The sequence below is a fragment of the Besnoitia besnoiti genome, chromosome II (genome assembly GCF_002563875.1).
Source record: "Besnoitia besnoiti strain Bb-Ger1 chromosome II, whole genome shotgun sequence".
Classification (NCBI taxonomy): Eukaryota; Apicomplexa; class Conoidasida; order Eucoccidiorida; family Sarcocystidae; genus Besnoitia; species Besnoitia besnoiti.
The window spans coordinates 177754-190419 of record NC_042357.1 but is presented as its reverse complement, the minus strand read 5'-3'; the positions used below and the strand labels follow the sequence as shown (position 1 = coordinate 190419).

The window sequence follows — 12666 nt, the reverse complement described above, 5'->3', positions numbered from 1 at the left end:
GGATTTTGAGCAGTTGGACCTGTGCAGCGAGTGCGATTTACCCGTCGAATCGGGAGTGTATGCCATTCTGGTGTTCTAGCCTGCACGCCGTTTTTGAAGGAAGCAGAGCGCCCGGTTGGGGAGAACGCAAAGAGGCTGCGCGTTCAGCACATGCGCGGCGAGGCTCTCGCGACGTCGTTGACAGACCGCGAATATATATCACCCGAGGCGCGTCTGAGTTGACGTCGAGCTCCGGTATTTAATAGACAGCGAATCACTGCTTACTGGTGTCTCTACATGTGCGTTATTCCGCACAAAGTCGACTCCAACTGAGCCGGAGAGTAGAGCTGCGGAGCCGTTTCTATCCTCTTCTTTCCCCACTCCTAAACACACCGGGCTTGCTTCTGATCTTCAGACTTTGCAGATCTTTCTCGTTTTAGGCGTCCTGCGCTACAGCCCCGCCGCCTCGAGCGCACTCGTGGCTGTCTTCACAAACGCCCGTGGAGACTTTAGTGGACTCTACTGCGGGTGTTTTCACGCGCCGAGTCGCGCCGGTCTACCCCAGCGAAACTCAGATTTGGAGCGATCGCTCGACACCATAGAGTGCACGTTGTGCGCACGAAGACCCGCTTTTGTGAGAAGGTAACGGGGCTCGAGAGCCCTCGAATCGTGTGGCAGGAAACTCGCTTCTGAGGTCACGCCTCCTGCGCGTCGGCGCACCGAGGCGCCTTGCGCTCTCAAGCCAGCGACGGAGACGCGGTTGAGGGCTAGGAGACGCGGCTGGCTGCGGAAGCCTCACGCTGCGTGTGCAGTCTGTCTCACGTGAAGGAACGAGAGATGCGACGCTTCGTCCGCAGGAGAGGAGACGCTGCGAGCCGCACCCAAGCGGAGGGCCTGTACACTGCTGGGCCAAGTGTCGCAAAACGAGACAGCCTGGAGGCGAGACAGGCAGGGCCGGTCAGGAAGGACGCTCTTGAAGTGTAGAGAACAGCCAGGCGACGCAGAGTCTTTCGACAGTGCTAGGACTGCGAGAAATCAAAAAATGGGACCGGACGCGCGCGATGCTTCCTCCAGGCACACACACAGACATGTAGGCACAAAGACAAACACAGGTGCGTCCATAAATGAATACAAAAGCAGAATGCCTGCTGAGACATCGACCTAGGTAAAGCCAGACTCCGAGGTATACGCCAAAGAAGATATATATATATATATATACCCTAAACCCTATATATATATATATATATATGCTCGCGCGAGCGTGACTAGCTGCGGGGAGCTTAGTTTGAAACTGGGAAATCTCCTAGAGACAGCGCCGCCTCGAGCATCGCCTCCGCCCTTTGAGGAAGACTCGCGGCGGTGCTGAGGACCTCTGAGGCGAAGACCGCAACGCCAGCGGAGTTGCTGAGCTGCTCGCGTCTCTCCTCGTTGCCCTGGAGGCCGCCCTCGTCCGCCGCGCCTGTCTCTTCGCCTCCGGCCTGTTCGCTCGCTCCGGCGACGCGTCTTTCGCGGCCTGTCTCGCTCGCTAGTTCTTCGTTGAACTGCGCATCCGCCCCCTCCCTCTTGAGAAGGCGATCTGCGAGGAGGACGAGCTGCTGCGCCTGACCCAGCAGCTCTTCGCGAAGCAGAAGGAGGACGCGCGTCTCGCGCGCGCGTCTTTCCGCTTTCTTCTCTTCGCGCGCCGCCGCCCTCCAGCGCTCAGCACATGGTCCGCGGCTCTCGCGCGACGCGGCGTCCTCTTCGCCGCCGCCGCGCGCGCCGGCAGCTCCAGGCTCTCCGCAGCCACGCCCTTCGCGCGCACAGGGCGAGCGCCGACAGGAGGAGAACGCGAGCGCAGACTCCAGCGTCTCTTCGGCGTCTTGGGCAGCCTCGAGGAAGACGGGGACGTTGAAGAGCGAGGCGACGGCGGCGTGCCTCTGCAGCTGCCGTCGCTCCGCCTCCAGGTTCGCCAGCATGCCAACCCGCGCCCGCACGCGCCCAGCCTTCTCCGCGACGGAGAGGAGCCGCGCCTCGTCCGCCTGGTCACGTAGCACCGAAATGCGCCGCGAAAGCTGCTCGAACTGCAGCCGCGCCTCAAGCTCGACAGCCCCCTGCGCCGCAGCCTCCTCGGCGCCGCGGCGGTCAGCCAAGAGCGGAAAAAAACGCTTGCAGCCCTCCGCAGAGAACGCGAACGACGCGGACACGTCGCCGGCGCCCGCAGGAGCGGCCGCGGGGGAGCTGGACGAGACATGTGCGAGCGACGACGCGCTGAACGCCTGCGAGACAAGCGCTGAAGTGCCAAAGAGCCGGGCGGCGGCCTGCAGCACAGACGGACTGGAGTCCTCAGAGCGACCGAGGCCCGCTGCAGCCAACCGGCTGGCGCTTCTCTCGGGAGACCCGTCCGCGGCAGCAGAGAGAGCGCCGAAGCGCCTGTTCAAGGCGCAGTGTAAAGACGCCGCGTTTAGCAGATCGTGGAACTGAAGCAGAGGCGCTGTCGGCATCAGCGCGCTGTCTCTGAGAGAGAGAAAACAAGCGACACAAGAGAATGGATGGAAAACGCCTAAACAAAACCGCTGAAGGCTGCGCCAGAACCAAATAGCCTGCTTCAATCTCTAAAGCAGGCCATACTCATGTGTACAGCGTGCAACTGCTTACGTCAACTTACATGCATCGCTTGTCTGGATACAAGCACGGTGACGGAATACCCAAGACGTGCGACTACTCGGCGCGGCAGATGAAGTTCCAGTCCCCGCCCCGCTGTTTTGTGCCTGCGTTTGCATTCTCGTCGTCACGCATTCCTCACCTCAATCGGAGCACAGGCGCACCACCGACCAAGGCGCTGCGCATTCTCTCTATCGGATCTACGCTCGGAAGCAGAGAAGACGCTCGTGACGAGGCCACAGCCGGCTCATCGCAGGAGACGAAGCTGACTGTGCTCGGCCTGCTTCGGCCGTCGAGGCTATCCTGCTGGTCCACTTCAGGCGCTTTTTCGAGATTTTCTTTTTCTGCTGAAAGGGCGGCGTCTCGTGCACTTCCTGCACGCAGACGCGTGGTGTCCTCCTCTCTCGCCTCGGATCCACGCGGCCTGTCCTCCGCGCCTTCTTGTCTCTTGTTTGAGCTCTTTTCCCCCGCGTCGTCGGATGCCCCGTGCTCCTCCAACTCGTGAATAAGCAGATCGAGGAGAGGAGACACGAGGCCTGGCTCGACAGCGAACCTGACCCAGTCGCCGACGCCAGCGACTCGCCTCGACTTTCTTCTTGCCTCCTTCTCTCTCTGCTCCACCGTTTCGCCGTTGCTCTCGTCGCCTGGCGCCGCCGATGAAGCTGCGGGCGCGCTCAGCTCCGCGCGCCCAGGTGTCTCCGACCCGCCGACGCCGGCGTCTGGGGCGCGCAGCAGGTTGCGGGCGAGGCGGAGGAGACTGCGGAAGTCGAGGCAGAGACCGAGGAGGCCCAGGTGACAGATAACGGACAAGCAGTACAGACCGAGAAGCAGCAGCGGACGCGTGCGCGAAATTGAAGAAGGATTCGAGGAAGTGGCAGAAGAGAGAGGCGCCAGAAGCGAGGAGGAGTCGTGCGGATTCCTGAGGAGGGGCTTGAGTGGCTCGCTTGCTTGGCGTTCGAAGTGCGCGTCCAGGTAAAAGAGAGAGAAAACGGAGAGAAGAAGGAAAACCGAGAACTGAAGACGCTCGCGGGCCCCCTCCCTGCGACAAAAGACACAAACTCTGGAAGACCGCGAGTCATACAAGAGCCACGGCGCAGGAGACATCCCGCAGACGGCCTCCCTTCTTGTCGCCCGCGACAGCGTCTGGCTTACATGTTTCAGAGTGAGAACACATCATGTATATGTATTTGGGTGTATAGGCGCCCCGCTCACGCTCTATGAGGCTCATGTAAACTCTTGCCCTCAGAGCGCGCAGCCTCGTCCTCCCTTTGCGCCCGCTCTTGCTTACGCGCGCGAATCGTCGAGAGCCAGGCGGGCCTCGTCGGCTCCGCTCTCCTCGTCTTCGAGTCTGTCTTTGAACGAGGCTTCCTCCTCTGCGCCCGAGTCTTCTTCCTCTCGCTCGACTCGCACCGCCTCCGACCAAGAGTCCCTGCCGCAGTCGCGCCCGAAGGCAGGCGCTGCGAGAACCCGCGGGCCTGCACTCCGCCAGCTGCGCTCGGCGCAGCGAAGCGCCACGCGCAGCACCTCCTGACACACAGTCAGCAGAACGACGGAGTTTCTGGGCGTTACAGCCAGCCGCAGGCCGCACCGAAGACGACTGCCGTTCGCTCGCGCAGCTCTCGACCCGCGACAAGACACGCACACATTCCAGAAGTGAGGGCCCAACGCTCAGAGAGACCGAGAAACCGGCGCGCAGCAGCGGCGCGCCGCCCGCCCCGCACGGTCGATGCACAGCGGAAGCGCCATGTACGCGCGCGGCAGAGCGACTGATTCAACTGCCTGAGGAGCGCGCGAGAGCTCCACAGGAGAGACACAGAGGAGAAAACACCTCGACACAAAGGAGAACGCACCTGCGGGAAGTGAGAGGCAGTCCAGGCCACGCAGGCGCCGAGGCGCTCTCGACCATCTGGTGACTCCCAGGCGCGCGCCGCAAATCGCTGCCACAGCCAGTCTGACAGGAGCTTTATCTGAGAAGTGACAAATAAGGAAAGTGTCACAGACACTCGCACAGAAGTGACCCTGGCGCGGCGTCTGCGCCGGAAGCAGGCGAGCACTGCCACAGCCATTGCTCACTGCGTGCGACAGAGGGGGCTCGACGTGTCTGCGCCCGTGAGCGGCACTTTGCGATCCGAAAAACCGAAACCCTAATTTGTTCTAGGACCTTGGCACAAGGATGTGTGAGCAGTAGGCCAGAAGCACTGCTGGCTACGAAGTACAGTGGATGTGGGTGATTTTAGTCGAGTTCGTCGTCTCGTAACGATGCCCAAAGGCGCTTCAGCTTACGCGGCACCCCGTGGAGACGTAGCGAAGGAGCTCCACGATTTTCGCTTGGCGCAGGACGTCCGCGACCTCCAGTTGCTGAAACAGCTGCGACACGAAGCCCCTGAACGCGACATAAAAGACAAAAGCAGACTCACAGAGCTAGGTGAAGGCCCCTCTCTCTGTATGTCCATCTTGCAGGTCACTCCGAGCGCGACGCAGAACGAAGAGAGCATTTCTACACAGATACCCTCTTCACAATCATGCACGCCGGCGCACACACATATATCTCCGCGCTGTCGGCACACATACATGACCCCGACACATTCGTTGAGCGTCTGTATGCAAGAAATCATATATTCATCGTGATACGGGATTTCGCACAACCGTGGAGAGTGGCGTCCACGTGAAGCTGCGCGGCTACCCGCAGCCCCGTGGGAAACTGGAAAACCATATTCACATTCGCTGCGGGCGCAGAGGCGTTTTTAGGTGTTTCTTAACGAAACACTCCGCTCGTACCCGACGAGGGCGCTGACGTCTTTCACCGTGAGGCCCTGCGTCAGCAGAGGCGCCTCGAGAGAATCGCGTGCCGAAGGAAACGCGAGGAAAGGACGCCGAAGATCCGCCTGGAGAACCACGAAGAAGGCGACGAACTCTTGGAACGGAAGGGAGGGCTGACACGACCTGTGGGAAAGAGAAAAGAAAAAACTCATTCGCCTCGAGAGAAGGGACAGAGCTGAGGGCCTGCACCATGGAAGACGCTGGCATCCGTTCCGACACGCGGAAAAGCATACTGATCCGCGAGCTACAGATGCACACTGCAAGGCAGACACGTTTGCACGCGCATCTATACGGATGTTTAAGAAAATAAAGGTGAACGAGTAATGTTCACACAGCGCCGCAGAGGTACTTTTGTATTTCGGCGACTTACACAGTGACGCAGTCCCCGCCTTGTTGCTCGTCCGCGGCCCGCGGTAGCACGAGTCGGATGCCTTGCCCGAAGGTCTTCCGCAGGAGCTTTCGAATGCACTGGACGTAGAGACTCTTTTCTTCCTCGTCTTCGCCGGCATCTGCGAGGCCAGGAGAGGAGAGTATGGGTGCCTCATGCGGTCGTGGAGAGTGCTGCAGAAAGTGGAAAACAAGGAACAGCTGCAGAAGACGCAGCTCGTCCGCGCCCTCCGTAACAACCTGGGACCGGCTGTGCGCCGAGGGCACGAAGCGACGCAGAAAGAGAGGTAGATCCTGAAAAAACAAAAACAAAGACACAGAGGCGAGAGAGAAATAGACCAAGCGAGGCGCGGCGCCTAGGAGACACCCACAGGGAAGAAGAAAACGGGATCGACAGAGAGCGTAGAACCCAACGAGGACATAGGACTCGCAAACAGCTTTCCACGAGAAGAACAGAAAGGATGAATGGAGAAGGGCGCGCAAACTGCCAAGCGACCAAAAGAAGAGAGAGCGCCGCAGCCTCGCAGTCTGCAGGCGTCTCAGGTGATCCGTATAGGCTTTGCGACCAAGGCATCTCATACACAATCTCCAACGAGGTAGGAAACCTGCCCTACACATGTCATACTATCATGCAGCTCATCTAGTAAAACCATGGTGCAGGGTTAGCTCCTCTTTGAGACTCTATCTTCTAGAGCAGAAAGCCTCAAGGAGACAACGTGAATATCGTATAGTGCCATGACCCCTTCATCGTCATACGCGAACGTTTCATTCTTTGAAACAAACCCTCTGCGACAGCCTTGCGTTGTGTACGTACATTCATGATGTTGAAGAGCAGCGTGAGGACGCCTTCATCGACTTGTCGCGCGCACTTTTCTTCGCCGCACAGCGCGAACGCGTCGTCGTCTGGCGCCTCCTCCATGTCTACCTCCAGCTCGCGATCCCCTTCCGAGTCCTCGCCAGCCACTCGGCCGTCCGCACGCAGCTGCTGAAGGCAGTCTGCATGCGCCACGCCCTTGGCGGCTCCTTCTCGCGCTTCTTCTTCGCTCCACGCGCGCCCGCAGCAGCAGACTCTGCCCTCTGCGCAGTCCGGGAGCCCATAGCCGCTAGGCCCTCGCCCGCCCTCGCCAGACTTGTGCTCGGCTCCTCCTCGACTCTCGAGGAGGGGGTCGGACGACTGCGCGCCCTGCGGCGTCAGGAACTCAGTCAGGAGCGCGCGGAGAGGATCCCGCAGGCTCTTTCGCTTCCGCCGGCGCGTCGACTCGCCGTCCGCGGTCGCGGCGCCGCCCGCCGCCTTCCCGCCGGCGGAGGCGCGCCCGGGCCCCGCGCTGAGGGGCGAGGCCTGCCTGGAGACGTCACAGGAGGCGGAGAAAAGATCGGGAGACAGTGACAGGGACGCCGCGAGCAGGTCGTCGCCCGTGCGACGCTTCTTTCGAGGTGAGAGAGAGGAAAGGCGGCCTTCGCTGCGGGCGGCAGACGTCCGCGCGGTGCAGGGAGCGGAAAATGCCGAAAAAGTCGAGAGACGGCCCTTCCGGAACGTAGAGGGTGGCAGAAACCCGCCGCGGCGAGGCTCGCCCGCGAAGCGCCCGTGCGGCTCGTGCGACCGCAGGCACCGCAGAGTCCCATCGATGAGGCTGGCCTGAAGAAGCCGGAAAAATGAAGAAAACCCGGAAATCGAGATAAAAATGCGGGGACGGGGAGGACACCGTGAATGGAATGGAAGGGGCGAAAAAAAAGACAGCCAATATAGTGAGGGGAGTGGGGGGGCCGCCTAAAGAAGAATTGCTAAGACAACAGCGACAACCGCACGCACGAGGCCTCACAGGGAGTTGAAACCTGCGACCACACGCAGACTTCACTTCCGTGGAGAACTGAACCAAAGGCGTTTTTTCCACTCGCGACGCCCTTCCACACGCGCGGGTTCCTTTATTCCTTTCATACACTCGAATTCGACCGCTTTCTCCCTCTCTCTCTGTCTTGCTTTCTCGCTTGAGTCTCTGGTTTTTCTTTGTTTTTTTTTTCTCCTGTGGGGCGCGGTTTCCGCACCTTGATGGCGCGGACAAGCGCAAAGAGACAGTCTCCCCAGCCGCCACAGACGCTCTCCATGGCCTCAAGAGAACCAGAGAGGTAGCCATAAATCGCCTGTTCGAAGCCCTCCATGACGAAACCGCCTTTCGCCCGCAACGCCAGGCTCTCGCCGACGCCGAGGCCGCCAGCGACTCCAACCGCGCCTTTGCCCGCGGCGCCTTCGAGCCCCGACGCAGGCTGGCTGGCTGGCGACGCCGGAAATGCACACGAAGACGAGGCGGCGGACTCTGAAAAACAGTAAGGCACAAGCAAGTCAGGAAGCGTGAATGGCTAGACCCGAGGTAAGGACGACAAAGAAAGGAGCCGTGCGATGTCCCCATAAAACACACGATTCAAAGGGCCATTGAGAGGAACTAGCGCGTGAGTATGGAGAAGGGCGTAAGGTTTTGGTTGCGGGAAATAAACATCTGGGAGACAGAGGAAGACGGGATCGAACACTTTACACGACAGAGACGGGTTACATACATAATTGTCCAGATGTGCTTATAGATATATATATGTATAGCTGTATCTATCGTTCTGCGCTGCCTCCACCGTAGAGAGTGCTAGAGAGCCGGTGCGCAGAGACGAGGCAAGCCAGGTCACAACACGTCTCCGAGGCGGAAGACCCAGACGCGGAACATCGAGCCTGGAGAGAAAGCGAGGCCGAGGCGGTGATAAAGGGTGCCTATCTCGGACGCGTGCCACTGTGGCGTCCAGCGCTCCAGCAACAACCTAGGAGCTCACCTTGCTGCTTGGCGAGGATCTTCTGGCAGACATGAATAAGAAGGCTCCTGCCCTTTTTGCCTTCGCCATACCAGCCCAGCTGCTGCTTCTCCAGCGCGGAAGCGAGACCCGCATCCTTGAAGGAAGTCGGCGCCGACAGGGAGGAGTCGTCGTCGCGTTCTCGCGCAGCTTCGCCTTCTGCGCCTTCTGCTCTCAGCAGAGCCGCGCGCGAGTCCTCGCCCGCGCGCGCTGCCAGGGCGACGTGTTGCAGCGAGTAGCCGCTCGACCACATGCAGGCCTGCAGAGAATCTCAGTAAGACGGGAAAGAGAACACCTTGAAGAGCAGACGTGTGGACGGAAGTGCGTGTACTGCGGGAGGGTTCAGCCTAAACCCTAAACCCTGGGGAAAGGTGACCTTCCAGCGCGACGAGGCGGATGACGCGCGACAGACTGCGGCGCCAAGTGTCGACGGAATGCAGAGCACCACAGGCGGTACACGGAAAACGGAATTCACCGGATGAACAGCTACATTCGCGCAACGTGATGCAACCGAGGCAGGGGAACGGACGCGAGCAGAAGAGTCTCGAACCTTGAGAATGGGGCTGGCGTCTGAAAGGAGGCGCAGCTCCTGGTCGGTGAAGACGTCGGCGATACGCACAGACATGTCGACGTCATCGGCTACGTAGGGCTCCATCCAAGACTCATCACCTGAAGAAAAGCCATCACGCGAGACAGCTAGAGGGGGGTGGAGGACGGCAGACACACACGCCAGATGAGGACGCGTTCCACGTGACGCACGACTTCGAGACGACCGCAACTGCGCTATCGGGGTCCTTCACACGCCTACTCGCCCTTAGTCTCGCGACGAGTTGAGACTCCCTTTCTTCCCGCGCCTGCGTACCTCGAATCACCTCGATCAGCCACGCGGCGCCTCGCTCGACGGCGAGCTTCTCGGCCTCGAGCGGCAGTCCCATGCGAAGCAGACTCCACACTGCGGCGAAGAACTCGCGCGTCTCCGCCTCGTCGCGCGCAGAGACTAGCGGCGGCGCGCAGGAGCCCAAGGCGCCCGCGGGGCTGCTCGGCGAGAGCGGAAGCATATACGGCCAGTCCGCATGGTAGAAGGCGGAAGGCCCGCGGAGGTGTGCGGGAGGCCGCGAGCCTGCACCGAGCAAGGAAGTCAAATCGAGACGCAGCGCGATCGATAGACCAGCAGAGCTGCCGCTTCCAACCCAGCCTTCGCGCTTCTACACGTAGAAATACATCTATACATACTTACGTACAGACACACTCCTCTGCATGCCAACATCTGTATTATTGAACGGGCGATTTCGGATCTGAGTCTGGGGCGTCCGCGCAGCCGTCACCAGCGGATACCCCGATGGCGCCCGAATTGCCTCGGAGAGGCAACGCGCCAGCCCGCACACGAAAGCAGTTCTCATTCTACTGCTCCAAGCGGCAGCGATCTGCCTTCCGGCGCGTGCGGCCTCTTCGTCGTTCGACTTTCTCGCTCAGTCTCGTGCGCTTGTCTCCTCTGGACACACCTTTTTCCTGCAGCGCCGCGCCGATCTCCGCGGCCTGCAGGTGCCTCTCAGCGGAATCTCTGAAGCCCGTTTGCGCGCTGCCTGAGCGTAGGCAGCTCTCCAGCGGAGCCGCCGCCGCGGGCCCGCGTGCCGCCGCCTGATAGCGCGCCTCCCACTGCAACCAGGCCTCAAGGGCGACGAGAACTTGCACCGAGCGGTAGCGCGCAAAGATCCACCGAAGAGCCTGCATGCGCAGCGCGCCGAACACAGCCCGGAGCGGTGAAAAACTCGAAAACTCCGAGCCGATGCGGGAAAAAAGCGAATATCAGTGGATGCGCAGCCACGCACGCACACTGGACTACAGAACGGCGAGCGACGGGGACGAGAACGGTGCGTAGCAACCTGCAGGCAACCTCCTTGTACTCCGTGATCAAGCACGTCTGCTTGGTCCCCGGGACAGGTGAGTTGCCCCAGGCGATCCAGTTCTAGCCACGCGAAACAACAAGCCCCTGCCTGCGGAAAGACGCACACGTGCCTTTGTAAGCTTACGTGCACACACATCTGCCTACGTTGATCTACGCGCATGCGTGCGTACCTGTCCCTCCGAGAGTTCGCTAGTTGCCGCCCATCCGCTAGCAGCCTCTGCGACCGCGGCACTTTCGAAGTCCTTTGCCTCTGTGGAGGCGTCTGTCTCTCCCTCGTGGGTCTCTCCGCCGCTTGCTCGCCGCCGCTGCTTTGCCGCCCTCTGCGCACAAAGAAACCTGTGCAAGCGCGATCCGAGGACTTCGGACTGCCTGAGCAGAAGCAGCAGCTGCAGCGTACTCCGCAGTCGAAACCGGAGCGTGTCTTGAAGCGCTCGAGAGGCATCCGGGCCCGCGCCGCCAGGCACGGGGACTCGGGCGCCGCGCGCCGCGCCCGCACCGTCGCCCTGGGCTCCAGTCTCCTTCGCCGAGCCTTCAGACCCGGAGCCCGCCAAGCCCGCGCCCGACAAGAGTCCCACGGCGCCCCGGGCGTCTGCGGGCGGCACGAGGCAGCTGCCGTCGGCGAGAAGAAACGCAAACGTCGGGGGCTTGTCTGCCGGAAGCGACAAGCTGTTTGTGCGCTCAAACAGGTCGATGTACTGTCGAAGGATGGCAATATCCGAGGCGCTGTCCTCGACCGGCTCATGCCCGCGAGCAGGCGAGGGTGACGGAGACGCGGCTGCCGCGGCAGCAAGACGAGGCGCCGCGGACGCCGAAGACGCAGGGCCGCAGGGAGAGGGGGACAGAAGATCTGCGACGCCCGGGCAAGCCCGAAGAGGCCCTGGGACGGGGAGCAAAGGCGCCATGGTGGACGTAACGCTTTAACGCTGGTGTGCGCATGCATCAGTATTTTATGCAAATCTCCGAACGGCCTTGTGAGTGATGAGGCTGCGGGCGGAGTGCCTTCGCTGCATCGGGAGCCCCAGATAGACTTGTTTGGCTGTGGAAAGTCCTCTCGAAACAAACAGGCGGAGGCGCCCGCCGCTACTTCTGACGGCGTGCCTCGAGGCTACGCGGCAGGCAGACAGGGTCCTCCATCTTTGAGCGCGCGAGCGAGCGAACGGAGGCAGAAGCAAGCTCTGATGGTGAGCCGCCTTCCTAGGTAGCAAAGGCGACACAAAGGAGAGGGAGAAGGGTCTCCAGTGGAACTGAGCCAGGGCAAGCTTCCTCGGAGCAGCGTGTGTCGTCAAGGGGGACCCGAGGGTAACTGAGACCGCGCGGCGGAGGCGCTCAGCGGACACGGAGATGAGGAGAGAGAAAAAAGACAACGACTGTCCAGATACGTTGAGGTAAGCCACCGGCTATGGTGCTCGGAGAGAAGTGAAACAAGATGCGAAGGAGGAAGCGCCACCCTTCGAGTTCGGGAGAGCCGCGGAGGAGAGATGAGGCAGAGGACCTGACAAAGGAACGCAGTATTGCGCCGGGAAAAGGGGGCAACTACGGCTCGGAAGAGAAGCCACGGAGGAGCCTCAGCTTGGAGATTCGGCCTCTCTAAAACATGATGAGACCTTCTGACGCTGTTCGTTGCCACAGAGGTCAGATACAGTGCCTGGGCATTTTCTGTTTACCGTCGCAGTCGCGGAACGGAAGGGACAGGAGCATGCAACGAAACAGAGGGCCTTCGTGCACCTCAAAAGACACAAAATGGAAGCGAGAACACGGAAGAGCTGCTGGCACGCGATTGTGGCTTCCGTCCCTCTCCGTGACAGGTTTTTTCTTCACAGAGTCCTCAGAAAATTTACATGCCCGCTCGCCTGAGGGACACCAGACGGGTTGCCTTGCATGCATTCTCCACCCAGCGTGTGCAAGGCGGCAGGGAGCAATTCAGACTCGGTTCGCGTCACATAGTCCATTTGCACAAACATCTTTGTCTCTCTTGTCTTTGTCTACACACCATTCCATTTCGCGTGTTCCTGCCGACCCCCTGGAGGAAGTAGTCGGCTTTTGTCGTTGCCACGTGGCTGCCGTCCTCCACATGCAAATGCATTCCGCGCCGGAAGGGGAGCTGT

The 12666-nt window shown here is 60.7% G+C and overlaps 1 protein-coding gene across 1 annotated transcript; it reads right to left on the bottom strand.

Annotated features, from left to right (window-relative positions):
* Positions 1-1259: 1259 nt before the first annotated feature.
* Positions 1260-11463, bottom strand: BESB_033570 (uncharacterized protein; the record flags this gene model as incomplete). The annotated part of the gene is made up of 14 exons (XM_029361943.1): positions 1260-2472; positions 2762-3658; positions 3908-4146; positions 4470-4586; positions 4903-5002; positions 5398-5562; positions 5810-6120; positions 6641-7462; positions 7870-8138; positions 8626-8914; positions 9206-9324; positions 9518-9775; positions 10158-10380; positions 10732-11463. 14 exons carry the CDS (start codon positions 11461-11463, stop codon positions 1260-1262), a joined length of 5754 nt encoding a protein of 1917 aa, XP_029220908.1.
* Between the last annotated feature and the right edge of the window lie 1203 nt (positions 11464-12666).